We start from the raw sequence: 26,042 nt of genomic DNA on the forward strand, positions 1-26,042 counted from the left end.
GAGAATCTCTGAAGATACCACTTTAAACAAGTAATCTAAGTAAACCCTGTTAGTAATGGGATAAATTGAAATCATGTACCATGTGATAAGATAAAATTAAAGAAAAATTTTTGAGATATTAATGCCAATATGTCATTCAATAATGACCTATATCTAATCACTGGAATGTATAAGAAAAACCCACAGTAATACACATTTTGCAAAATAACTTGCCTGTAATTTTTAAGTTTCAAAGTCATGAAAGGCAAAGAAAGCTGGAAACATATCAGCTTGAAAGAAACTGAAACAACTCTATTTAGCTTGTGATCCTGGGTTAGATCCCTCTGTGATAAAGAACATTATGGGGTAAATTAGCAAACTTCAAGTGGGATCTCTTGGTTGAATAGAGTAATGAATCAATATTAATTTCCTGATTTTGAAGGCTGCCCTATGGTTACGTAGGAGAATGTCCTTGCTTATAGGGAATATGCGCTTAAGTATTCCAGGGTAATGAAGTACTTCTGCGGGCTCCCTTTGTACTTTTCTTGCAACACCTCTGTAACTTTTAAATCATTTCAAAATTAAAATCTTCAAAAATATGACATTTTTGAACCTTGGGGGATATAGTTAAAGTTATGAACAAGAAAAGGAAAGGCTGAAAATCAGTGATGTCCACATTCATATAAAGAAGTTAGAAAAAGACAGCAAATAAATCCTTCCAAAAGAAGAAAGATATTAATAATAAAGAGCAAAAATTAATAAAATAAAAAACAGAATGGAAAGAATCAGCAAATCAAAAAGCTCACCACATGAAAAACAAATAAGGGAATATACTACCAAAATTTGTTTTTGTTTTTTTTTTAACTGACCCCCTCCTGAGTTTTTAATTTTAGTCATTCTAAAGAATATGCTGTGCAATCTGACTGTGGTTTCAATTTGTCATCCTTGATGAGCAATGACGAGAACATTTTCATGTTCTGGTTGGCCCTTAGTATATCATCCTTTGTGAAGATCTGTCAAAGTCTTCTGTCTTTTCTCTTTTTCTTGTGTGTGTGTGTGTGTGTGTGTGAGAGAGAGAGAGAGAGAATTCTAGATGACCTCTATGACTTTGTCCCTGGTGATAGTCCTGTGTCAGTTTTTAAGCTTTGGACTTTGTTTCCAGCAATCAGGCTGAATTTACTTATTGGTAGGATTGTTTTGAGATTCCTTAAGATTTTCTACATAAACAGTCATGTTGTATGTCAATGAAGATAGTTTTACTTGTTCCAAATCTTTCTTATCTTATGTTAAGTGGCTAAAATCATCATTACAATGTAGGGTAAAAGTGAAGGAAAAATTTTTCTTGCCTTGCACCTGTCTTAGGGGGAAAGTATTCAATCTTTACTGATTATGTAGTGTTGGTGTCAGAGTTTTCATAGATACCGTTTATTTAATTATGAAAGGTTTCCTTTAACCCTAGTTTACTTAGAGGTACATTTGTTTTCTTTCATCTTTTTATTTATTTACTTATTTATTTTTAAAAGATTTTATTTATTTATTTGACAGAGAGAGAGAGAGCACAAGTAGACAGAAAGGCAGGCAGAGAGAGGGGGAGAAGCAGGCTCGTCATGGAGCAGAGAGCCTGATGCAGGGCTCGATCTCAGGACCCTGAGATCATGACCTGAGCTGAAGGCAGAGGCTTAACACACTGAGCCACCCAGGCGCCCCTTCTTTCATCTTTTTAAAAAAGATTTTATTTATTTGAGAGAGAGAGAAAGAACACAAGATGGGGAGGGGCAGAAGGAGAGGCAGAAGCAGGCTCCTTTGTGAGCTGGGAGGCTCCAACCCGAGACCCCAGGATCATGACCTAAGCAGAAGTCAGATGCTTAACCAACTGAGCCACCCAGGTGCCCCTTTCTTTCTTCTTAAATGGGTGTTGAATGTTGTTAAGTTTTTGCATTTATGGAGATGATATTGTTGAAAATCTTTTCTTGTGAAAGCTTCATTTAGTCATGATACATTATCCTTCACTTTTAATTTTTGATATTGCTGAATTTGATTTGCTAATATTTTCTTGAGAATTTTTGCACTTAATTTATGAAAAATAGTGGTCTATAATTTTCCTTTCTTATAATATCATTGTCTGGCCTTGGTGTGGGAGTTATATAGGCATCATAAAATGAGTTCGTATAAACTAGTGTTATTTCTTCCTTAAATATTTGATAGACTCACCGGGGAAGTCCTATGTGCCTGGAACTTTCTTTGTGTAAAGGCTCTTAACTAAAATCTTAATTAGATTTTGTTACAGGCACAAAACTATACTGGTGTTCTATTTCTTGTTGTACCTGTTTTATCAGGTTGTGTTTTCCAAGGAATTTTTCCATTTCATCACAGCTGTGCCACTTACTGGGAAAAGGTTGTTCTTAGTGTTTTGTGATCTTCTATTTTGATGTCTATGAGACATGTGGTAATGTCCCCTTTTTAAAATTTTGATTTGATATTTAGAGTTTTCTTTTGGTTTTCCTTAATCAATCATATTATGGATTTAGAAATTTTATTAATCCTTTCAAAAAACTAAGTCTTGTCAAATGCCTTTTCTGCATCAATTAAGATGATTTTTTCCCTTTATGAATATTGTATTTTTTTGTATAATAATATGTATATATATACATATTATGTTTTATGTGCATTTTCTTTTTGAAAAATCCTTTTATTTCAAGATTAAATGTCCCTTTGTTATTACATATAATCCTTTTAATTTTTTGGATTCAGTTTGCTAGTATTTTGCAGAGGATTTTTATCCATATAAGGGGTGTTGATTGTGGTTTTCTTTGGTGTCTTTTGTTCCTTTGACATCTAGGTTATATTGACAACATAGAATGTGTTAGAGATTGTGATATTCTTTTTTTTTTTTTAAGATTTTATGTATTTATTTGTCAGAGAGAGAGAGTACAAGCAGGCAGAGTGGCAGGCAGAGGCAGAGGGAGAATTGGGCTCCATGCTGAGCAAGGAGCCTGATGCAGGACTCCTTCCCAGGACCCTGGGATCATGACAGGAGCCGAAGGCAGTCGCTTAACTGACTGAGCCACCCAGGCATCCCAAGATTGTGATATTCTAATTCAAAAGAATATGTATTTGGCCACTCAGATGACCAAAATACACTTCTCATGAATATTTGGTTTTTCATTCGAAGTCCCTGACTCACAGGTCTCCAAATTCTTGAAATTTATGGAATCATAAGAGCAGTGGGAACATCTTTTGTTATATTTGATCCCTTTCCTCAGTTCCTGAAATCACTTCAGAGCCATAAAGGTGAAATGCATAACAAGTCCCTTTCCACAACTGGATTTATGTTAATGAGGTGACTTTTGGAAAGCACTGAAGGATGGAGGCTGGTTTCCAGGGGAACCAACTATGTGATTAGAGAGTTGGCACTTTCTGCCTCACTAACTCTCTTCCTCCAGAGAGGGGAAAGTGTTGGATATTGAGTTCAATCACCAAAGGCCAATGGTTTAATCAATTATGCCTATGTAATAAAGCCTTCATAAAAACCAAGAGGACAGGGTTTGGATTTGGGGAGAGTTGTGCCTGGAGAGGGCATGGAATCTCCATATCTGTTAGGGTCCATAACCAAAGGCATGAGACTGAGACAAGGTGAAAGTTATGCAAAGTTCTATTTAATGCCAAGCATTAGAAGTCAGACTGACCGGCCAGGGCCGCCTCCGAAGAGAGCAACCCCTCCCAGCCTCACAGACTAACTTTTATAGAGCAAAAGCCTGGCCACACATAGGTAGCCAATGAGACTGTAACATTGCATAGTCATGTTAGGCCACACGCAGGTGGCCACCTGAACTACAATGTACCCTTTAGTAGCTGTTTGAACTAACCTATTACTCTGGCGCCCAAAAGGCGGAGTTTACATTCTTTGGTGGTTAGGGAGATATATGTGTGCTTTACTGATTGGATGTCTCCACCTGGCCTGACTCATCCTTGTATTCTGGGCTCTGTTATCAGGAACTGGCTGACCATATTTTACCAGACTTGCTTCTAAGTAAGTTTCTCTGGGCGGGAGGTTGGGGTGGGGGTGCTGGGTCAGTTTAAGTTTTACTGCACAAACAACAAAATGACTTTTAACCAAGATGGAGTCGCTCTGGCTAAATAGGCCCTTACAATATCTTTTTTCCATACTTTGTCCTATGTATCTCTACATCTGACTGTTGATTCTTATCCTTTAATTCCTTTAATATCCTTTATAATAAACCAGTTATCTAGTAAGTAAATGGGATTCCTGAGTTTTGTGAGCCACTCCAGCCAATTAATTGAACTGAAGCAATGGTTCTTGGGAACCTCTAATTTATAGCCAGTTGGTCAGCGGTGCAGGTACCAACCTGGGCTTATGATTGGCATTGTGAGTTGGAAGGCATTCTTGAGGGACTGAGCAGTTTACCTGTGGAATCTGGTGTTAGCTCTAAGTAGTGGCAAAATTGAGTTGAACTGTAAGCACCCAGCTGGCGTCTAAGAATTGCTTGGTGGTGTGGGGGAACTACTCCCGCCACCATGGTGGAACTGGGTTCAGAATACCATTAGAGGTATTCCCTCCGCATTTATTATTTTTTTTTTAGGATGATTTTGAGAGGTATAGGTATTCATTTTTCTTTAACTGTTTTGCAGAATGTATCCATGAAGCCTTGTGGTCCTGGGCTTTTCTTTGCTGGGAGGCTTTTGATATTCATTCAATCTCTTTATTCATTATAGGTCTACTCAGATTTCTATTTGTTGTTGAGTCAGTTTTGGTAATTTGTGCTTTTCTAAAACATTTTGCCATTTCATCTAAAATATTTAATTTGTTGGCACACAATTATAATATTCTGTTATAACCTCTTTTATTTCTATAAGGCCAGTAGTAATGTCTTCATTTTCATTTCTGGTTTTAGTTATTTACTTTCTCTCTCTTTTTTTTTTCTTAGTTTAGCTAAAGATTTGTCAATTTCATTGATCCTTCTAAAGAACTAACTTTTGGTTTTGTTGATTCTACTGCTTTTCTTTTCTTTTTTTTTTTTTCAAGATTTTATTTATTTATTTGACAGACAGATCACAAGCAAGCAGAGAGGCAGGCAGAGAGAGAGGGAGGAAGCAGGCTCCCTGCTGAGCAGAGACCCAGATGCAGGGCTTGATCCCAGGACCCTGAGACCATGTCCTGAGCCGAAGGCAGAGGCTTTAACCCACTGAGCCACCCAGGTGCCCCAGTTCTACTGCTTTCTATCTCTATTTCATTAATCTCTGTTGTAATCTTTCTTACTTCCTTCTTGCTGCTAGTTTAAGGTTCACTTTGCTCTTTTGTTCAAGTTCTTCAAGGTGTAGAGTGAGGTTATTGATTTGAGATTTTTCTTCTCCACATTCCCCTTTACCCACATTCCCCTGGTCCCCAACGTCAACATTCCATACACCAGTATGATGTATTTGTTATAATCAATGAACCAACATTAACACACATCATTATCAACCCAAGTCCATGATTTACATTAAAGTTCAAACTTTGTGTTGAATATTCCATGGGTTTTGACAAATGTATAATGAATCCATAATGTATCCATTAGCACAGCACCACACAAAAAAATTTTACAGTCCCCAAATCCCCTATACCCCTCTGCTCATTCTTCCCTCCCTCCTCCAACATCCCTGGCGACCAATGTTTATTTTTAATGTCTTCATAATTTTGCCTTTTCCAAAATATTTTTTATTGTTGTTCTTTGATTACTGCCTTTTTAGAGTTTAATTATTTTGTGATCTGCCATATTGATTTTCTTCTCATTCTCTTTTGTATATATTTTAAAGATAATTTCTTAGTAGTTGTTACCATGGGGATTACAGCTGGCATCTTTAATTTTTAGCAATCTAGTTTGGATTGATACCAAGTTAATTTCAATAGCATGTAAAATCTTTGTTCCTATACAACTCCATCCCTGCCCTACTTTATAAAATATTGTCAAAAGTGACATCTTTATACATTGTGTGCCCTTAACATACATTTATAATTATTATTTTATGTATTTATGTTTAAATCACATAGGGAATAAAAAGAAGTGTTGCAAACCAAAAATAGAATAATACTGAGTTTTATATTTACCTGTGTAGTTACCTTTACCAGATTCCTTTATTTCTTTCTAAGGTTTTGAGTTGCTGTCTAATGTCTTTTCATTGCAGCCTGAAGAACTCCCTGAGCTTTTGGTTACCTTAGAACATCTTAATTTCCCATTTGTTTTTCTTTTCTTTTTTTTTTTTTTTAAGATTTTATTTATTTATTTGACAGCGAGAGAGAGAGATCACAAGTAGGCAGAGAGGCAGACAGAGAGAGAGAGAGAGAGGGAAGCAGGCTCCCTGCCGAGCAGAGAGCCCGATGTGGGACTCGATCCCAGGACCCTGAGATCATGACCTGAGCCGAAGGCAGCGGCTTAACCCACTGAGCCACCCAGGCGCCCCTCATTTGTTTTTCAAAAAGACAGTTTTGCTGGATATAGGATTCTTGGCCGAGAAATTGCTTTTCTTTCACCACTTTAAAAATGTCATCCCATTCCTTTCTGGCTTCTGTGGTTTCTGATGACAAACTGGCTATTAATTTTTAGGATCCCTTATGCATGACAAATCATTCCTCTCTTGCTGTTCTTGAGATTTTTCTCTAGTTTTTGACAATTTGATTATAATGTGTCTCATTGTGAATCTCTTTGTGTTTACCCTTCTCAGAATTTGTTAAGCTTCTTGGATCTATAGATTTGTAGTTTTAATCAAGTTGGGGAAGGTTTTGGCCATTATTTCTTCAAATATTCTTTGAAAAAGATATTCTTTGTCAAAGAATATGTCATTCAATTTTGTCAAGATATTGACAAAAAAATATTCTTTTGACAAAGACTTTGTCCTCTTCTTCTAGGACTTTCATTACCTCTATTTGGTTCACTTGATGGTATCTTGTCTCTTAGCCTCTGTTCATTTTTTTTCTTCTTCTTTTCCTTCTTTCCCTTCCCTTTGTTCTTCCCCTTCTCCTCCTCCTCCTTCTTCATCCTCTTCTTGTGTTCCTCATACTGAATGATTTCAATTGACCTATCTTCCAGTTCTGTGATTCTTTCTTTTGCCTGCTCAATCCTACTATTGAAAGCTTCCAATGTTTTGGTTATTATATTTTTCAGCTCTTTTTGTTTCTCCTTTATAATTTCTTTTTTTTTAAGACTTTATTTATTTATTTGCCGGGGCCAGGGTGGGGTGGTGAGGGGAAAGAGCATGAGCCAGGGGAGCAGCAGATGAAGAGGAAGAAGCAGGTTCCCTGCTAAGCAGGGAGCCCGATGTGGGGCTTGATCTCAGGACCCTGGGATCATAATCTGAGCCGAAGGCAGACGCTTAATGACTGAGCCACCCAGGCACCCCTCCTCTTTATAATTTCTATCTCTTTTTTGATAAATCTCTGCTTACACATCGTTCTTCCTCTTCTTTTTTTTTTTTAAAGCTACTTCAGCATATTTAAGACAGTTGAGTTAAAGGTTTTTTCTAGCAAGTCCAATGTCTGTGCTTCCTCAGAGACAGCTTCTATTAATTTCTACAATGACTAGGCCATATTGTTTCTTCACATGTTACATATTTTTAAAAATTTTTTTTAACATTTTATTTATTTATTTGACAGACAGAGATCACAAGCAGGCAGAGAGGCAGAAGAGAGAGAGGGGGAAGCAGGCTCCCTGCTGAGCAGAGAGCCCGACGCGGGGCTCGATCCCAGGTCCCTGAGACCATGACCCGAGCTGAAGGCAGAGGCTTTAACCCACTGAGCCACCCAGGCGCCCCACATGTTACATATTTTTTGTTGAAAACTAAATACTTTGAATATTATAATGTGGTTACTCCAAAAACTACATTATGCCCCTTCTCAGTGTTTATTTTTGTTGCTTGCTGTGAGCTGTTGCTGTTGGTTTAGTGATTTTTCTAAATTGTTTTTGCTGTCTTTACATTCTCACATGTTGTCTTTGAAATCTGTGTTCCTTTAGCTTATGTTCAGTTAGTGTTTTGAAAGAGTCCTATACAACAGGACTGGGAGGAGAGAGAATAATATTTCTTCTGGTCTTTTCAGATTGGCTCTATTCAGGGGCACCCTTTCAATGCTTAGCTAGACCATTAAAAGGTGGTAAAAGCTTAGAGTCTTTTGGGGCCTTTTCTGAGAATGCATCCTGTGCTGGCCATGTACCTAGCTTTTTAAATCCCCCAGTATGCAGAGGCATTTTTGAATCCCTAATTTCCCCCAAGAAACTCATAGCTTTTCCCATTTTTGCAATTTTTCTATGAGTTTGAACTTATTTCAAAACAAAATTTAAAATAAAAAAGCATAGATTTTGAGGTCAAAGAGGCCTGCCTTCAAACCCAAGCTCTACTACTTGTTTGCTGTGTAGTCTTTCACAAGCAATTTTCATTGGGCTTCAGTGCTTCTATCTGCACAATGAAGATTATAATACCTATTTTAAGAGTAACATTTTCTTTGCACATAGTGGGTGCTTAATAAATGGTAACTATTATTATTGCTATTCATCATACCAGGTTCATGTTCAGCAAAAAGTCAGCCTATTGCTAGATTTGGCACAGGGGCCAAAGATTGCTGATAACTTTAAAATATGATAATTCTGAATCCTACTTTTCTTATCATGCCAGATAATGAAAAAAACACTATAATTGCTTTGGATCTTAACATTTTAAGAAACTGGAATGAAGGCAAACTAAGACACAGTTTAGAGATAAATCTGAATGTGTTCCTAGAGAATCTCTATTGCAACAGGAAAGATCCCTTCAATAACATGTAGGAAATTAACCTAAATTAAGAAACCTAAAGTAAAAATAATAGGTAATACAAAAAGAAGTTGCCATTAAAAAGATCTAGTGTTTACCTTAAAATTAAAAAGATCTAGTTGCATACCTTAAGATTAAGTGCATTTCTTCCATATATTTGACAGTTTACTATGGCAAGTTTGGTCATGGCTATTATTGTTTCATATCGTGTTGCATTAATAGTCTTAAGACCTCCACCACGTATGAGATGTACCTGTGATTCCTCTTGTTTTCTAGATTTAACAATACCTAAGTAAACAGAAGAAAACATGAGACTCAATGGTGTCAGCACTTAGAATTTAAAAAGTATTGATGATATGATAACAGTGAATCATCGTAAATAGGTTAGTTGTGTAAATCCTCTGGAAGAGATTCCTCATAACCTTCCCCCACCCAATCTCACCTTGTTGCTAAACTAGGTGTTGTTGTTGTTGTTGTGTGTGTTTTCCACATATTAGATAGTACAATTGCCTTTCAAAAAGAAAACCATATGCTTATAGATTTCTATCTCAATAAATTAAATTCCACCAATCTCAGTCTTTTTGTGTTATATGTAAAAATATATTTTTAAAATTTTATTAATTTACATAAGGAGCTTCTTGCTTCATAAAACTAATAAAGGACATCATGTAATCTAAGTCAGATAGAGGTCATCTCCCAAGGAACAACCTTGCTTTTTCTCCTAATACCATCTTGATGCGTGTTTCAAGTGCATATGTAATTCAGCTTCCTTCTCTCAGTCTGAAGACCCCATACAAGAAGAAAAATCCAAACAACTCAGAAGTTAGTCAAACAGAGATCATCTAAATTTACTTTATCACGACCCTTGTGGGCTTCACTTTCTATCAAAAATGTCCTATCCAAGTATGCACCTAAGTGCAGCAGGAAAATGTTGTGAAATTTTGTAATATAAATTTTATATTCATAGCCATTCTTGCTGCATTATTTGCAGCAACACATTTTACAATCTCAGCAATTCTTATGCCATTGCTTCAACAAAAGGAAATAATGCATCTTACACCAGAGAAAACAATGTTCAGTTTCTATTTATAAAATGGGCCCTGTGTGCCCATTTCAGATCAATAGGTGTAAAAGTTAACTGCAGCAGAAAGATGTGTAATATGATAGAGTCCTTGTCTTGGGAGAGAGTGGAGCAAGAAGGAAAGGAGCAGTCTGTGGCCTGCTCCCAGCTCACCTATCCTCATGGACTAAGTCCAAGCCGTTGGTTTTTGAGTAGAAATGAAGGAAATGGAGGTGGAGAGATTAAGTACGAATTCCCTGATGGATCTCTGAAACTTTTCAAAGAAGGAACCACCAGAGTGGGACAATCTCAATAATCAGAAGTAGCAGCATGACTTGTTTCAGCTTATGATGTGGAGGAGACTGAGAAGTTAATCGATGTCACAGAAAATGGTACAGAATTATTGGGAGGGATAACGTGCTCAGAGAGTCCTATGGTTGCTATAGTTAACAATACTGTCCTGTATATTTGAAATCTTAAAAATTCTCATAACTAGAAAAATGTAAGGTAATGGATATTACTTTCTTGTGGTAATCATTTCACAATAAGTAAATTAAACTAGGAAAAAAGAGAAAGTTCTATAGTTGGAATGTTCCATGTTTAATCATTAATTTGTTATATTATTTTTTTCTGTTCCAGAATTTTGACTTTTGGTTTTAAAAACAAAAATTCTAGTTCTCTAGTAAAATTCTCTAACTTATTCTTTCATTTCTTTTTTCTTTTTTTAAAGATTTTATTTATTTATTTGACAGAGAGAGACACAGTGAGAGAGGGAACACAAGCAGGGGGAATGGGAGAGGGAAAAGCAGAAGCAGGCTTCCTGCTGAGCAAAGAGCCCCATGTGGGGCTCGATCCCAGGACCCTGGAATCATGACCAGAGCTGAAGGCAGACACTTAACAACTGAATCACCCAGGTGCCCCTATTCTTTATTTTCTTAAACATAGTAGTCACAATTATTTAAAAATCTCCATTTGAAAACTTCAGTATCTGATTCTATGGGTCTGTTTCTATTATCTGTTTCTTTCTACTGATTCACTTTATCCTGTTTTTAGAATGTCTTGTGATTCTTTTAAGTTTAACGCTAGACATTGCGGATGAGAATTTTAAAGGATCAGGTTAATGCAACGTCTCTCCAACAAATGTTAAATTTTCTTTGATTAGGCAAAAAGTATCACTTTGATTCATTAAGTCTTGGTTTTGAGCTTTGTTAGGGATAAACTACTTTAGTTTTGTGCCTTTTTCTAAAACATCATCCTTATTTTTAACACATGGGTCCTCTGGGTCTTCAGCTAAAAACTCAGTGTATTTACAAGGCCCCTACATTTTGACAGAGCTTTAATTCCAATAATTGTCTTTCATGCCACTATGAAAATATATGTTCACTTCCTTTGCATCTCAGCTGATAATTTCTGCTGTGCTTCTTAGAGCTTTATCCTGCACATGCACAGGTTAGAAATTAGCAGACATGTATGCAGATATTTGGATTCACTTCTCTCCTCTCTGAGATTTTGCATCAAGTCCCAGCTATACTGACAGTTCTGAAGTCTGATGGCTATCTCCTCAACTCGGTTATACTCCCCCTTTCTACTTGTGCTCTATACTCTAACACCACAAACAACCTCAGGCAAAACCCAAGGTAAATGGAGAACTGACTTACAGGCTTCCCTTATTTCAAAGATTGTAGCCACTCATGTCAGGCCTACAATGGTTACTTTCCAATACCTTCAATAGCGTTTTTCTATCTTTTGGGCAGCTTTAATAGTTGATTTTCATGGGAGGATTTGTCCAATACAAGCTACTCAAATGCAGATAGACCAAAAGTCTTCAAGTTATTTTAAAATCTGTATCTGGTAATTCTAATACCTGGCTCTCCTGTGGATATGTTTTCACCATTTACTTTTTTGCTAGTTCACATTCATTTTGTCTCTCTGTGTGCCTCACAATTATGAATTGCTTACTACACACTGTATTTGTGATATTATTTGTAGAAATAATGTGAGTCTAGGATGATATAATTTTCTTTAAAGATTATTTTTCATTTGTTCTTGCTGGGCAACTAAAGCCAAAGCACTTAGAACAGTGACTGGCATGTGGAAAGTAGTTAATTTTCATTATTTCATGTTTACCTGCCCCACCCAGGTTAAGGATCCTTTTTATGTTCCCAACATAAGTCCAGTTTGGTTTAAAGTCAATATTAAAAAAAAAAATAGTTGCTAAGTAAATGTTCTGAAGAGTTGAGTTGAGCTCTAAAAATGAGGTGACACATATATATGAATCACACACACATACACTGACACAAAAAGTCATGAATATTTTTATAGAAAGATACACTTATATGCAGTTTTTTAAAGAATGATATAGCATTTACCTTCAGGTAGATTTGGTGTGCTTTGCTTCAGAGTACTTTCTACATTTTCAGATTCTGCTACCTGAGTTTCTAGAAAAAAAGAAAAAAATGAACCAACTTTTGGATTCCTGTGAAAATTTGTGTTAAGGGTTTTATTTTATTTTTTTATTATTTTTATTTTTATTTATTTGATTTTATTATAATTATTCAACTTTTAATGAATTTGTATTATGCATGGAAATGTGTCCGTGAAGGTATCCATCAGCATTGGCATTCTGCTTCCAGAGTTCATCTAGATTCCCTTCTGAATGATTGTTCATTCCCACTGCTCTTTTATATTGACTTTTCTGATCCTTTGAACTTCCTCATCTGGTTCCCACTATCACCATCAGGGTAGAGCACCCAGTTTGACCTTGGGAGACCTCCAAAGTCAGTATTTCTGCTACTGCATTCTGGCTCATATATTGAATGTATAAGCCAAAAGTGATCCCATCATCCAAACTGCAAGCGCAAGGGATAACCACTCTTTGCTTTCATGCCATCTCTCTCCCTTGCTCTACTTGACCCCATTATCACAAACCATGTTCAGAATGCATTTACCTAACAAAGACTGTCTTCGAGGTTTTCTTGGCAAAACTGGTGCTGGTATGGAGATGGGACCTGGAAAATGAGTAATACTTAGTACCACAGCAGTATCTTGTTTTAAATGTTTAGCCCACCATCTTCTTCCTTTAACAGGACTAGATCTTGTTATAGGGCTTGGCACTGTTGCTCTTGCACCTATCAGAGCTTGCCTAAAAGTGTAGGTAGATGCAGATAGAACTTCCTTGGGTTTGGGAGAAATAGCTGGGGAAGTAGTACTTGGAAGTCTGGAGAACTCTGAGGAGAAAATCACAATGTCTTTGAACATGTCACCAAAATAAATATTTTTTATTTTTGATGCTTTTTCTTTTGATTTCCTTGACCTTTTCATTTGTCTTATTTCTTTCCCAAAAACACGACTTGAAGCTGAATGACAGGTTGGAAAAAATAAGGAACCAGTAGCAGTCTCTGGAATGTGCCAATACACATTCTTAGTAGTTTTTCTGGGTATTGAAATAGTAGTCACTCTTTCTTGTATATAATGATCAAGAAAGAGATTTTGGATATTGACAAGGGTTTGTGGTTGACTTCTTGAAACAACATCAGGAAAACTAGTTTTCTTTCTTTCAATTGAAGTGGTTTCATCTTGAATGAACGTTACATGTTTTGGCTCATTTTTACCAGTCTTGGCTAAACCAGAAAGAAAAGAAAACACAATTAGTTTATATTTATCAAGGTATCAGGGGCAAAACTATTAATGTGTTAGCATTCATAGCTTTTCTTTATTTACTCACCCCTCTTTCACCTTCTAAAATTTTCTGTATATGTTTGCTCAGCTATCAGAACTTTTGTTTAGCTGACTGGGGTAAAGTTTGAGTTATCAACTGGAGAAGTGGAAAGACTAAATTGTATTAGGTTTAGAAAGCGTAGGGAGAAACCCTTGGAAGAACAGAATTGATAGAATAATAGGACATAAAGGGAGGTGTTTTTGTTTTGTTTTGTTTTGTTTTGTTTTTGAGTAGTTACTACTAAAACTAAAGTATGGGTGGGCAAAAATGATTTGGATGAAGTTTTGCTATTTATCTCTCTCTTCCTCATTTGAAACTTCTTCAAGCTTCTCAGAGAAGCATTTATAGAGAAAGAGGAGTATATGCCACAAGGAGAATATAACATCTTATCACTCCCCTACTCATACCCCCCACTAATACAGAGTAGCAAAAAAAAATATTAGTCCTTCCAGGGCTGTGTTCCAGTTGGAGCAAGGCAAGAGGATCCTTGAAACTACTTGATCTGTAACTCCTGGCATTTCAGGGGGTGCTGAGACTGATGCGTGATTCTTACCTTCATTCCTTAACTCTTCCCTACCCCTAACCCCACCTATGCAGGAGCAGAAACTATCAGTTGTGGGAAAGAGCAAGATGGAAGAACCTATTATGACCCTGTTTCCTTTGACTTGTCTACAAATTAGCAGACCTAGTCTGAGCTGGGAGAAGGGGTAAGGTTTGAGTACATGCTTGTTAAAAGTAATGATTTAGTTGAACTATTTGTTTAATATCTGAAAATGAATCCAGGCTCATAGAGGACAGTGATGAGAAAACCCTAGGAAGAGAGATCAGTGCCATGTGAGTATGAAGGGCAGTAGGAGGAGGAGAAGAATATTTCCTTCCTCCTTATATAAAACTAATAAAAACTAGCTCATTCAATAAAATGGTTATACCACTATCTTCACCTTTTTCCCCCTCTCTCCCATATTAAAACAAACATGGTAACACAAGCAAAATCCTCAACAAACTCCAGAACTCTGCCACCATCTCACCATAGTTATCCTTCCCTTCAATGGCAAACTGATTTACACTCAGTTTGATGTCTTTTCTTCTCTCTGTTGTTTCACTTTATTTAATCTAACTTTTAATTAAATTAATGGACTTTATTTTTAGAACAGTTTTAGATTTAAAAAAAAAAACTTGAGCAAGAAGACAGTTCCCATACATTCCCCTCCCTTGCACACAGTTTTATCTATTATTAACATCTTGCATTAGTGTAGTACATTTATTACAATTGATGGACGAATGTTGACATACAATTAATTAGAGTCCATAGTTTACATTAGGGTTCATTCTCTGTGTTGTTCAGTTCCATGGATTTTGACAAATGCGTCATGTCATGCATTCACTATTACAATACCCTAAAAAATAATTGCGTGACCTTAAAATTCTCCTGTGCTTCACCTGTTCAACACTTCTCTCCTTGGACAAACTTCTGGCAACCACTGATATATTTTTTTATTGTGTTATTGTTTTGCCTTTTGGATACTTCTGAAAATTCATGTTGAGGGTGGTATGATAGTTATTCATCTTTTAATGAATTCATATCATTCATGGAAATGTGCCCGTGAAGGCATCCATCATCATTGGCATTCTGTTTCTAGAGTTCATCAAGATTCCCTTCTGAATGATTGACTAGGGTACCTAGTCTTCTCCTTTTCTAGTTTCCCAAGGTAAAAGCTTAGAGTATTTGTTTTAGATTAATCTTCTTTGCCTAATATATGCATTCAAGGCTCTACATACCCTCTAAGCCCTACTTTTGCTGTGTACCACACATTTTGATAGGTTGTATTTTTATTTTCATTTAGTTCAAACAAATTTAAAATATCTCTGTGACTTCTTTGACCCATGTCCCACCTAAGTGTGTTGTTTAATCTCCAAATATTTTGGGACTTTCACATATCTTTCGGTTTTTGATTTTTAGTTTAACTCTATTGTGTTCTGAGAGCAAATATTGTACAATATCTGTTCTTCTGAAAGTGTGTTTTATGGCCCAGAATGTGGTCTAGCTTGATGAGTGTCTTACAGGAGTTTGGGAAGATGTTTTCTGCTGTTGTTAGATGAAGACAATTGGATCCTATTGATTGTTGGTATTATTCGGTTCAACTATATCCTTACTAATTTTCCACCTGCAAATCGATTAATTACTGATAAGGGGTGTGGAACTCTTATACTATAATTATGGAGTTATTTATTTCTCCTAACAATTCTAGCAGTTTTTGCCTCGGATATTTTAACTCCCTCTTTTGGACACCTGTCAAAGATTATTAGGTTTTCTTAAAGAGTTGACCCTTTTATAATTAAGTATAGTTATTTAGAACAGTTTATCTATTTATCCCAAATAATTTTTATTGTTCTGAATGTGCTATATCTGAAATTAATACGGCTTTTTCAGCATTTTTAAAATTAGTGTTAGTAAAGTATGTCTTTCTTTGCACCTTTACTTTTAACCTATCTGTGTTTCTATACTAAAGTAAGTTTCTTAAGACAACATAGAGTTGGGTCTTGTTTATCTGCTATAATAGTTTGTCTTTCAATTGGTATACTTAAACCATTCATTTGTAATGAGTTATGGACATTATTGGCTTAATATCTGCCCCATTTATAGAGTTTTCTGTTCATTACTATTGTTTTGCTGCTGCTGCTTCTTTTTTTAATATTCCCTTCTTTTTCTTCTTTTTCTGGTTTCAACTGAGCATTTTATGATTCAGTTTCTCAGTTTCTCTCTTAGCATATCAATTGTACTTCTTTTAAAAAAATTTTAAGTGATTTCCCTGAAGTTTGTGATATACACTGATAATTCATCTGAATCTACTTTCTTTTATTTTTAGTTGATACATACTTTATTGATTGGTACTAGTACTTTAAATTTCTGCTATCTTGATACGCAAAAAAACAAGACCACCTAAGTTTGATGTGCTGCATTTAGAAAGGATATTTAATTTATAATAAAAGTTTCTTTCACTGTCCTTTCAAAGTGTTCTCCCATTTACTTTTCAAACCATTATGACCTGGAACTTCCCACCTCTACTACCAAAGCTGTTATCACAAAGTTATTGATGTCTGGTTGCTAAACTTAATGGATACACATTATTACTATTCGACATCTTTTTAGCATTTGATACTTTAATCTACTCTCTTCTCCATGAAATTCACTCTTTCCTTGGCTCTCATGAGGACACCATCATTTCTCCATTAATGCCACATGGCTCTTCATCTTTCTCTAGACAAATCTTTCTTTCTCAAATTACCATTTAGTATTCCCAAAAGTTCTATCATTATCCGTCAACTGACTTTAACTAATTTTCCACATACAGTAATTCTAAGTCTGGGTCTGGAAGCCCTAAGCACCTCAAACGTCTCATGTCTACTCATCAACAGTTTCTGTTCTTCTTTATCTCATAGAGGTACATCTGTTATCTCGTCACACACATATGCATACACACACACCACACACACACTGGAATCCTGGATTCTTGGATTCCTCTTGTAATTAGCTTCCTCTAGCTTCTGTAACAAATTACCACAAACTTGGTGGCTTAAAGCAATAGAAACCGACTCTCTCACACTTCTGGAGGCCAGAAGCCAAAATTATATCACTGAGCCAAAAATCCAGGTGTCAGCATGGCCATGTTCTCTCTGGATTCTCTTATGGAGAATCCATTCCCTGCCTCTTCCAGCTTCTGGTGGCTGCTAGCACTCTGTGGCTTGTGGCCACATCATGCTTATCCTCAAGGCCAGCATCTTCAAATCTCTCTTTGCTCCATCTTCATATCATCTTCTCCTTCGTGTGCGTAATCTCCCTCTGCCTCTCTCTTATAAGGATACATGCTATTGCATTTTGGGCCCACCCAGATAATCTAAAATAATCTTTCATCACATGATCCTTAACTTGATCCTATCTGTAACCCCATATAACTTTTTCCCCCCATACAATATAACTGTAGATATTAGGATGTTGATATCTTTTTATGGGGTTATTTTTCAGTCCACATATTTCCAATTCCTCAGTCCTCACATATAACATATCCAATGAATCACTCCAGGCTATACTCAAATTACATATGTCAGCTCAAAGCTTCTAATTCTCTACTTTTTTTCCTCCCCACTCCACTCCCCTTTCCTTTTCTATCATGAGAATCAATGAGGAAGTGAGCTATTGTTCTGATGGATTTGTGTCCCATCTTCATTTGTTTTACAGTGGAGAAAAGAATTGAAAAATCATTGACCTAATTAAGTTCTGCTGTTTCAGAATAGAAAGATAAGACTCATCCACCGAATGACTTCCCAAAGCCATGCATCATATCAGTGTTGGAATTAAGACCAGCATTCAGATCCTTGGATTCCCACTCTAGGGCCTTTTGCACTTTCCAAGTTGCTGCAAGTCAGTAAACAATTGCAGGCCAAGTAAGAAGTATTACAAGTAATGTAATGTCTCACAACTACACAATGATTTTAAAGTTTATGAAGTGCCTTCACACAGGCTCTTGCATTTTAAACTTCTTCTCTTGCAGTTAAGTGATATTTTTTAAAAACCCAGATTTTCCCTTCTAATTTTCACTGCCATCATCATAGTTGACATCAATTTAACTTCAACCTTGATTTTCTGACATAGCCTGATAACATTTCCATCAAATAATCTGAATCTTATCAGTGATGACTCAGATTCCTTAGTTTGGTGAATAAAACCTATGTGAATTGGATCCACTTCACCTAACCTTGCTGGGTAATGACTCATTAACTTCCAGTGGAAACCTCTGGATACTCTAATTATTACTGACAACCACAAAGCCTGCCCTACTCATGTATAATTTCATTTCTTAGGTTGATCGCACCGTGTGGAATACCTTCTCTTATGAACCAACTGAAATCATTTTCTTCTTTCAAAGTCTACATTAAGCCTTATTCAATCCATTTTTCTTGATTAATATAGCCCACACTTAACCATTTTCATTCATTCCATAAACATTTAACACATGCCATGTGCCAGCTGTACACAGTGCTGAGGGTACAACCACCTAGCACAGACCTTACTACCAGCAAACATCTCACAAATTAGTATAGAAACTAGGCAGGTAAACAGTTACACTAGAGGGGGCACCCGAATGGCTCGGCAGGTTAAGCATCTGCCTTTGGCTCAGGTCATGATCCCAGAGTCCTGGGATCAAGTCCCACATCTGGTTCCCTGCTCAATGGGGAGTCTGTTTCTCCCTCTTCCTCTGCCCCTCCCCCACTGCGTGTGTACGCTCTCTCTCAAATAAATAAATAAAATCTAAACAACAACAACAAACCAAACCAAACCAACCAACAACCAACCAACCAAACAAACAAACAAAACCAAAACAATTACACCAGAGAATAAGTCCTTGGTGGGGTAATGGTAGAATACTATGTGAGCATAAAGGAAGGTACTCTGACTTGAGGAGGGAAGAGATGCTTAGCGAAATCTCCCAGTAAAGATGCTATCTGTCTTTTCAATTCTGTACTTCCCAAGTTTTTGATACATTTCCCCATGATTTCTCTTTTTTTCCCTAATATATTAAATTTCTACTTTTCTAGAAGACTCCTCTGCCATCAGAAACTATACAGGTCTCCTCTATAAAACATATTTCATTCCACTTCTACTAATTCCTCAAGTCTTAGTTCAAGCCCCATTCCTGCCCCAGTGCTCTCTCATAACTATGTAGTACTATCTGTACCATTAATTGGGCATAAATTTTATGCTGCCTTATACTGTTATTTAAGGTTCTGATTTTATGTGTAACTCGTCTTTAGAACTTGATTAAAGGTCTTAAAATGTCCTAAAAGACTTGCACCAGATCATTCAGGTTATTAATTCCCTACAGTATCTAGAATCATTTGCAAATTATAGGTATTTATTTCAGGGTTTTATTTCAAATGTGTTTGAATATTCATTTTTATAAACTGTACTTGAGTCATTTTAAGTATTAATGAATTCATTCAACAAATACTTTAAACACCTATTACATGCAAAGTACTCTACCAAAAGCCTTCAGAAACATGGGATTAGTAACAGCCAAGGTCATAGAACCTCTGAGTTGCCAAAAAGCAGGAGATGCGGAGGAGGAGTCAAGATGGTGGAGAAGTAGCAGCCTGAGACTACATCAGGTAGCAGGAGATCAGCTCGATAGCTTATCTAAACATTGCAAACACCTACAAATCCAACGGGAGAGCGAAGAGAAGAAGAACAGCAACTCTAGAAACAGAAAATCAACCACTTTCTGAAAGGTAGGACTGGTGGAGAAGTGAATCTAAAACGACGGGAAGATAGACCACGGGGGGAGGGGCCGGCTCCCGGCAAGCGGCGGAGCAACGGAGCACAAAATCAGGACTTTTAAAAGTCTGTTCCACTGAGGGACATTGCTCCAGAGGCTAAATCAGGGTGAAGCCCACGCGGGGTCAGCGTGGCCCCAGGCCCCGCAGGGTCACAGAAGGATCGGGGGTGTCAGAGTGTCGGAGAGCTCGCAGGTATTAGAACGGAGAAGCCGGCTGCAGAGACAGAGCCGAGGACTGAACTCTTAGCTCGGGGTTACCTTGAACTGGTCGTGGGCTGGGTGAGCTCGGAGCGTGGCTAGAGGCTGGGGATACGGGAGTGATTGGGTGCTGTCCTCTGGGGGCGCACTGAGGAGTGGGGCCCCAGGCTCTCGGCTCCTCCGGGCCGGAGACTGGGAGGCCGCCATTTTCATTCCCGTCCTCTGGAACTCTACGGAAAGCGTTCAGGGAACAGAAGCTCCCAAAAGTGAACCCGAGCCGATTACTTAGTCCGGCCCCCGGTAAGGGCTGTGCAATCCCGCCTCGGGCAAAGACACTTGAGAGTCACTACAACAGGCCCCTCCCCCAGAAGATCAAAAAATATCCAGCCAGGACGAAGTTCATCTATCAAGGAGAAAGCAGGTTCAATTTCTAAGACAGCAGAGCAATTCCAGAGGAGGAGAAAGCAAAGCACGGAACTCATGGCTTTCTCCCCATGATTCTTTAGTCTTGCGGCTACTTCAATTTTTTTTTCTTTTTTCAATTTTTTTTTCTTTTTTCTTTTTTCTTCTTCTGCTAAATTTTTTAAAACTTTTACCCTTTTCTTTTTTAACGTTTTTTGACTAGTTCATCTAAATATATATATTTTTTCTTTCTTTTTTATATTTTTTTTATTTGTTTTATTTTTTAAATTTTTTCTTTTTTTTCCTTTTTTTTTTTTTTTTCAGAATCTGTTTTTATCCCCTTTCTCCCCCCCACAATTAGGGGTCTCTTCTGATTTGGTTACAGCGCATTTTTCTGGGGTCTTTGCCACCCTTTTAGTAGTTTATTTGCTCCTTCATATCCTCTTATCTGGACAAAATGACAAGGTGGAAAAAATCACCACAAACAAAAGAACAAGAGACAGTACCGAAGGCTAGGGAACTAATCAACACAGACATTGGTAATATGTCAGATCAAGAGTTCAGAATGACGATTCTGAAGGTTCTAGCCGGGCTCGAAAAAGGCATGGAAGATATTAGAGAAACCCTCTCTGGAGATATTAAAGCCCTTTCTGGAGAAATTAAAGAACTAAAATCTAACCAAGTTGAAATAAAAAAAGCTATTAATGAGGTGCAATCAAAAATGGAGGCTCTCACTGCTAGGATAAATGAGGCAGAAGAAAGAATTAGTGATATAGAAGACCAAATGACAGAGAATAAAGAAGCCGAGCAAAAGAGGGACAAACAGCTATTGGACGACGAGGGGAGAATTTGAGAGATAAGTGACACCATAAGACGAAACAACATTAGAATAATTGGGATTCCAGAAGAAGAAGAAACAGAGAGGGGAGCAGAAGGTCTATTGGAGAGAATCATTGGAGAGAATTTCCCTAATATGGCAAAGGGAACAAGCATCAAAATCCAGGAGATGCAGAGAACCCCCCTCAAAGTCAACAAGAATAGGTCCACACCCCGTCACCTAATAGTAAAATTTACAAGTCTTAGTGACAAAGAGAAAATCCTGAAAGCAGCCCAAGAAAAGAAGTCTGTAACATACAATGGTAAAAATATTAGATTGGCGGCAGACTTATCCACAGAGACCTGGCAGGCCAGAAAGAGCTGGCATGATATATTCAGAGCACTAAACGAGAAAAACATGCAGCCAAGAATACTTTATCCAGCTAGGCTATCATTGAAAATAGAAGGAGAGATCAAAAGCTTCCAGGACAAACAAAAACTGAAAGAATTTGCAAACACCAAACCAGCTCTACAGGAAATATTGAAAGGGGTCCTCTAAGCAAAGAGAGAGCCTAAAAGTAGTAGATCAGAAAGGTACAGAGACAATATACAGTAACAGTCACCTTATAGGCTAATAATGGCACTAAATTCATATCTCTCAATAGTTACCCTGAATGTTAATGGGCTAAATGCCCCAATCAAAAGACACAGGGTATCAGAATGGATAAAAAAACAAAACCCATCAGTATGTTGCCTACAAGAAACTCATTTTAGACGCGAAGACACCTCCAGATTTAAAGTGAGGGGGTGGAAAACAATTTACCATGCTAATGGGCATCAGAAGAAAGCTGGGGTGGCAATCCTTATATCAGATCAATTAGATTTTAAGCCAAAGACTATAATAAGAGATGAGGAAGGACACTATATCCTACTCAAAGGGTCTGTCCAACAAGAAGATCTAACAATTTTAAATATCTATGCCCCTAACGTGGGAGCAGCCAACTATATCAACCAATTAATAACAAAATCCAAGAAACACATCAATAATAATACAATAATAGTAGGGGACTTGAACACTCCCCTCACTGAAATGGACAGATCATCCAAGCAAAAGATCAACAAGGAAATAAAGGCCTTAAATGACACACTGGACCAGATGGACATCACAGATATATTCAGAACATTTCATCCCAAAGCAACAGAATACACATTCTTCTCTAGTGCACATGGAACCTTCTCCAGAATAGATCACATCCTGGGTCACAAATCAGGTCTCAACCGGTATCAAAAGATTGGGATCATTCCCTGCATATTTTCAGACCACAATGCTCTGAAGCTAGAACTCAATCACAGGAGGAAAGCTGGAAAGAACCCAAATACATGGAGACTAAACAGCATCCTTCTAAAGAATGAATGGGTCAACCAGGAAATTAAAGAAGAACTGAAAAAATTCATGGAAACAAATGATAATGAAAACACAACAGTTCAAAATCTGTGGGACACAGCAAAGGCAGTCCTGAGAGGAAAATATATAGTGGTACAAGCCTTTCTCAAGAAACAAGAAAGGTCTCAAGTACACAACCTAACCCTACACGTAAAGGAGCTGGAGAAAGAACAAGAAAGAAAACCTTAACCCAGCAGGAGAAGAGAAATCGTAAAGATCAGAGCAGAAATCAATGAAATAGAAACCAAAAAAACAATAGAAAAAATCAATGAAACTAGGAGCTGGTTCTTTGAAAGAATCAATAAGATTGATAAACCCCTGGCCAGACTCATCAAAAAGAAAAGAGAAAGGACCCAAATCAATAAAATCATGAATGAAAGAGGAGAGATCACAACTAACACCAAAGAAATACAGACAATTATAAGAACATACTATGAGCAACTTTACGCCAACAAATTGGACAATCTGGAAGAAATGGATGCATTCCTAGAGACATATAAACTACCACAACTGAACCAGGAAGAAATAGAAAACCTGAACAGGCCCATAACCAGTAAGGAGATTGAAACAGTCATCCAAAATCTCCAAACAAACAAAAGCCGAGGGCCAGACGGCTTCCCAGGGGAATTCTACCAAACATTTAAAGAAGAACTCATTCCTATTCTCCTGAAACTGTTCCAAAAAATAGAAACGGAAGGAAAACTTCCAAACTCATTTTATGAGGCCAGCATCACCTTGGTCCCAAAACCAGACAAGGATCCCACCAAAAAATCCTTGATGAACACAGACGCAAAAATTCTCACCAAAATACTAGCCAATAGGATTCAACAGTACATTAAAAGGATTATTCACCACGATCAAGTGGGATTTATTCCAGCGCTGCAGGGTTGGTTCAACATCCGCAAATCAATCAATGTGATAGAACACATTAATAAAAGAAAGAACAAGAACATATGATACTCTCAATAGATGCTGAAAAAGCATTTGACAAAGTACAGCATCCCTTCCTGATCAAAACTCTTCAAAGTGTAGGGATAGAGGGCACATACCTCAATATTATCAAAGCCATCTATGAAAAGCCCACCGCAAATATCATTCTCAATGGAGAAAAACTGAAAGCTTTTCCACTAAGGTCAGGAACACGGCAGGGATGTCCATTATCACCACTGCTATTCAACATAGTACTAGAAGTCCTAGCCTCAGCAATCAGACAACAAAAAGAAATTAAAGGCATCCAAATTGGCAAAGAATAAGTCAAAGTATCACTCTTTGCAGATGATATGATACTATATGTGGAAAACCCAAAAGACTCCACTCCAAAACTGCTAGAACTTGTACAGGAATTCAGTCAAGTGTCAGGATATAAAATCAATGCACAGAAATCAGTTGCATTTCTGTACACCAACAACAAGACTGAAGAAAGAGAAATTAAGGAGTCAATCCCATTTACAATTGTACCCAAAACTATAAGATACCTAGGAATAAACCTAACTAAAGAGACTAAGAATCTATACATAGAAAATTATAAAGTACTCATGAAAGAAATTGAGGAAGACACAAAAAAATGGAAAAATGTTCCATGTTCCTGGATTGGAAGAATAAATATTGTGAAAATGTCTATGCTACCTAAAGCAATCTACACATTTAATGCAATCCCTATCAAAATACCATTCATTTTTTTCAAAGAAATGGAACAAATAATCCTCAAATTTATATGGAACCAGAAAAGACCTCGAATAGCCAAAGGAATATTGAAAAAGAAAGCCAAAGTTGGTGGCATCACAATTCCGGACTTCAAGCTCTATTACAAAGCTGTCATCATCAAGACAGCATGGTACTGGCACAAAAACAGACACATAGATCAGTGGAACAGAATAGAGAGCCCAGAAATCGACCCTCAACTCTATGGTCAACTAATCTTCGACAAAGCAGGAAAGAATGTCCAATGGAAAAAAGACAGCCTCTTCAATAAATGGTGCTGGGAAAATTGGACAGCCACATGCAGAAAAATGAAATTGGACCACTTCCTTACACCACACACGAAAATAGACTCCAAACGGATGAAGGACCTCAATGTGAGAAAGGAATCCATCAAAATCCTTGAGGAGAATGCAGGCAGCAACCTCTTCGACCTCAGCCACAGCAACATCTTCCTAGGAACAACAGCAAAGGCAAGGGAAGCAAGGGCAAAAATGAACTATTGGGATTTCATCAAGATCAATAGCTTTTGCACAGCAAAGGAAACAGTTAACAAAACCAAAAGACAACTGACAGAATGGGAGAAGATATTTGCAAACGACATATCAGATAAAGGGCTAGTATCCAAAATCTATAAGGAACTTAGCAAACTCAACACCCAAAGAACAAACAATCCAATCAAGAAATGGTCAGAGGACATGAACAGACATTTCTGCAAAGAAGACATCCAGATGGCCAACAGACACATGAAAAGGTGCTCCACGTCACTCGGCATCAGGGAAATACAAATCAAAACCACAATGAGATATCACCTCACACCAGTCAGAATGGCTAAAATTAACAAGTCAGGAAATGACAGATGCTGGCGAGGATGCGGAGAAAGGGGAACCCTCCTCCACTGTTGGTGGGAATGCAAGCTGGTGCAACCACTCTGGAAAACAGCATGGAGGTTCCTCAAAATGTTGAAAATAGAACTACCCTATGACCCAGCAATTGCACTACTGGGTATTTACCCTAAAGATACAAACATAGTGATCCGAAGGGGCACGTGTACCCGAATGTTTATAGCAGCAATGTCTACAATAGCCAAACTATGGAAAGAACCTAGATGTCCATCAACAGATGAATGGATAAAGAAGATGTGGTATATATACACAATGGAATACTATGCAGCCATCAAAAGAAATGAAATCATGCCATTTGAGACGACGTGGATGGAACTAGAGCGTATCATGCTTAGTGAAATAAGTCAATCGGAGAAAGACAACTATCATATGATCTCCCTGATATGAGGACATGGAGAAGCAACATGGGGGTGTAGGGGGATAGGAGAAGAATAAATGAAACAAGATGGGATTGGGAGGGAGACAAACCATAAATGACTCTTAATCTCACAAAACAAACTGGGGGTTGCTGGGGGGAGGTGGGATTGGGAGAGAGGGAGGGGGCTATGGACATTGGGGAGGGTAAGTGCTATCGTGAGTGCTGTGAAATGTGTAAACCTGGCGATTCACAGACCTGTACCCCTGGGGATAAAAATACATTATATGTTTATTAAAAAAAAAAAATTTGGAAGGGGAGGCGAACCATAAGAGACTA

The 26,042-nt window shown here is 37.5% G+C and overlaps 1 protein-coding gene across 1 annotated transcript in view; it reads right to left on the reverse strand.

Moving 5' to 3' along the window:
* Nucleotides 1-26,042, reverse strand: part of LRRC63 (leucine rich repeat containing 63) — a 45,525-nt gene that overhangs the window by 17,156 nt on the left and 2,327 nt on the right. Inside the window, 3 exon segments of the mRNA XM_046028195.1 lie at nucleotides 8,903-9,063; nucleotides 12,205-12,273; nucleotides 12,784-13,455. Coding sequence (XP_045884151.1) covers nucleotides 8,903-9,063; nucleotides 12,205-12,273; nucleotides 12,784-13,455 — 902 coding nt within the window.

Source organism: Meles meles, chromosome 14 (assembly GCF_922984935.1).
Source record: "Meles meles chromosome 14, mMelMel3.1 paternal haplotype, whole genome shotgun sequence".
NCBI lineage: Eukaryota > Metazoa > Chordata > Mammalia > Carnivora > Mustelidae > Meles > Meles meles.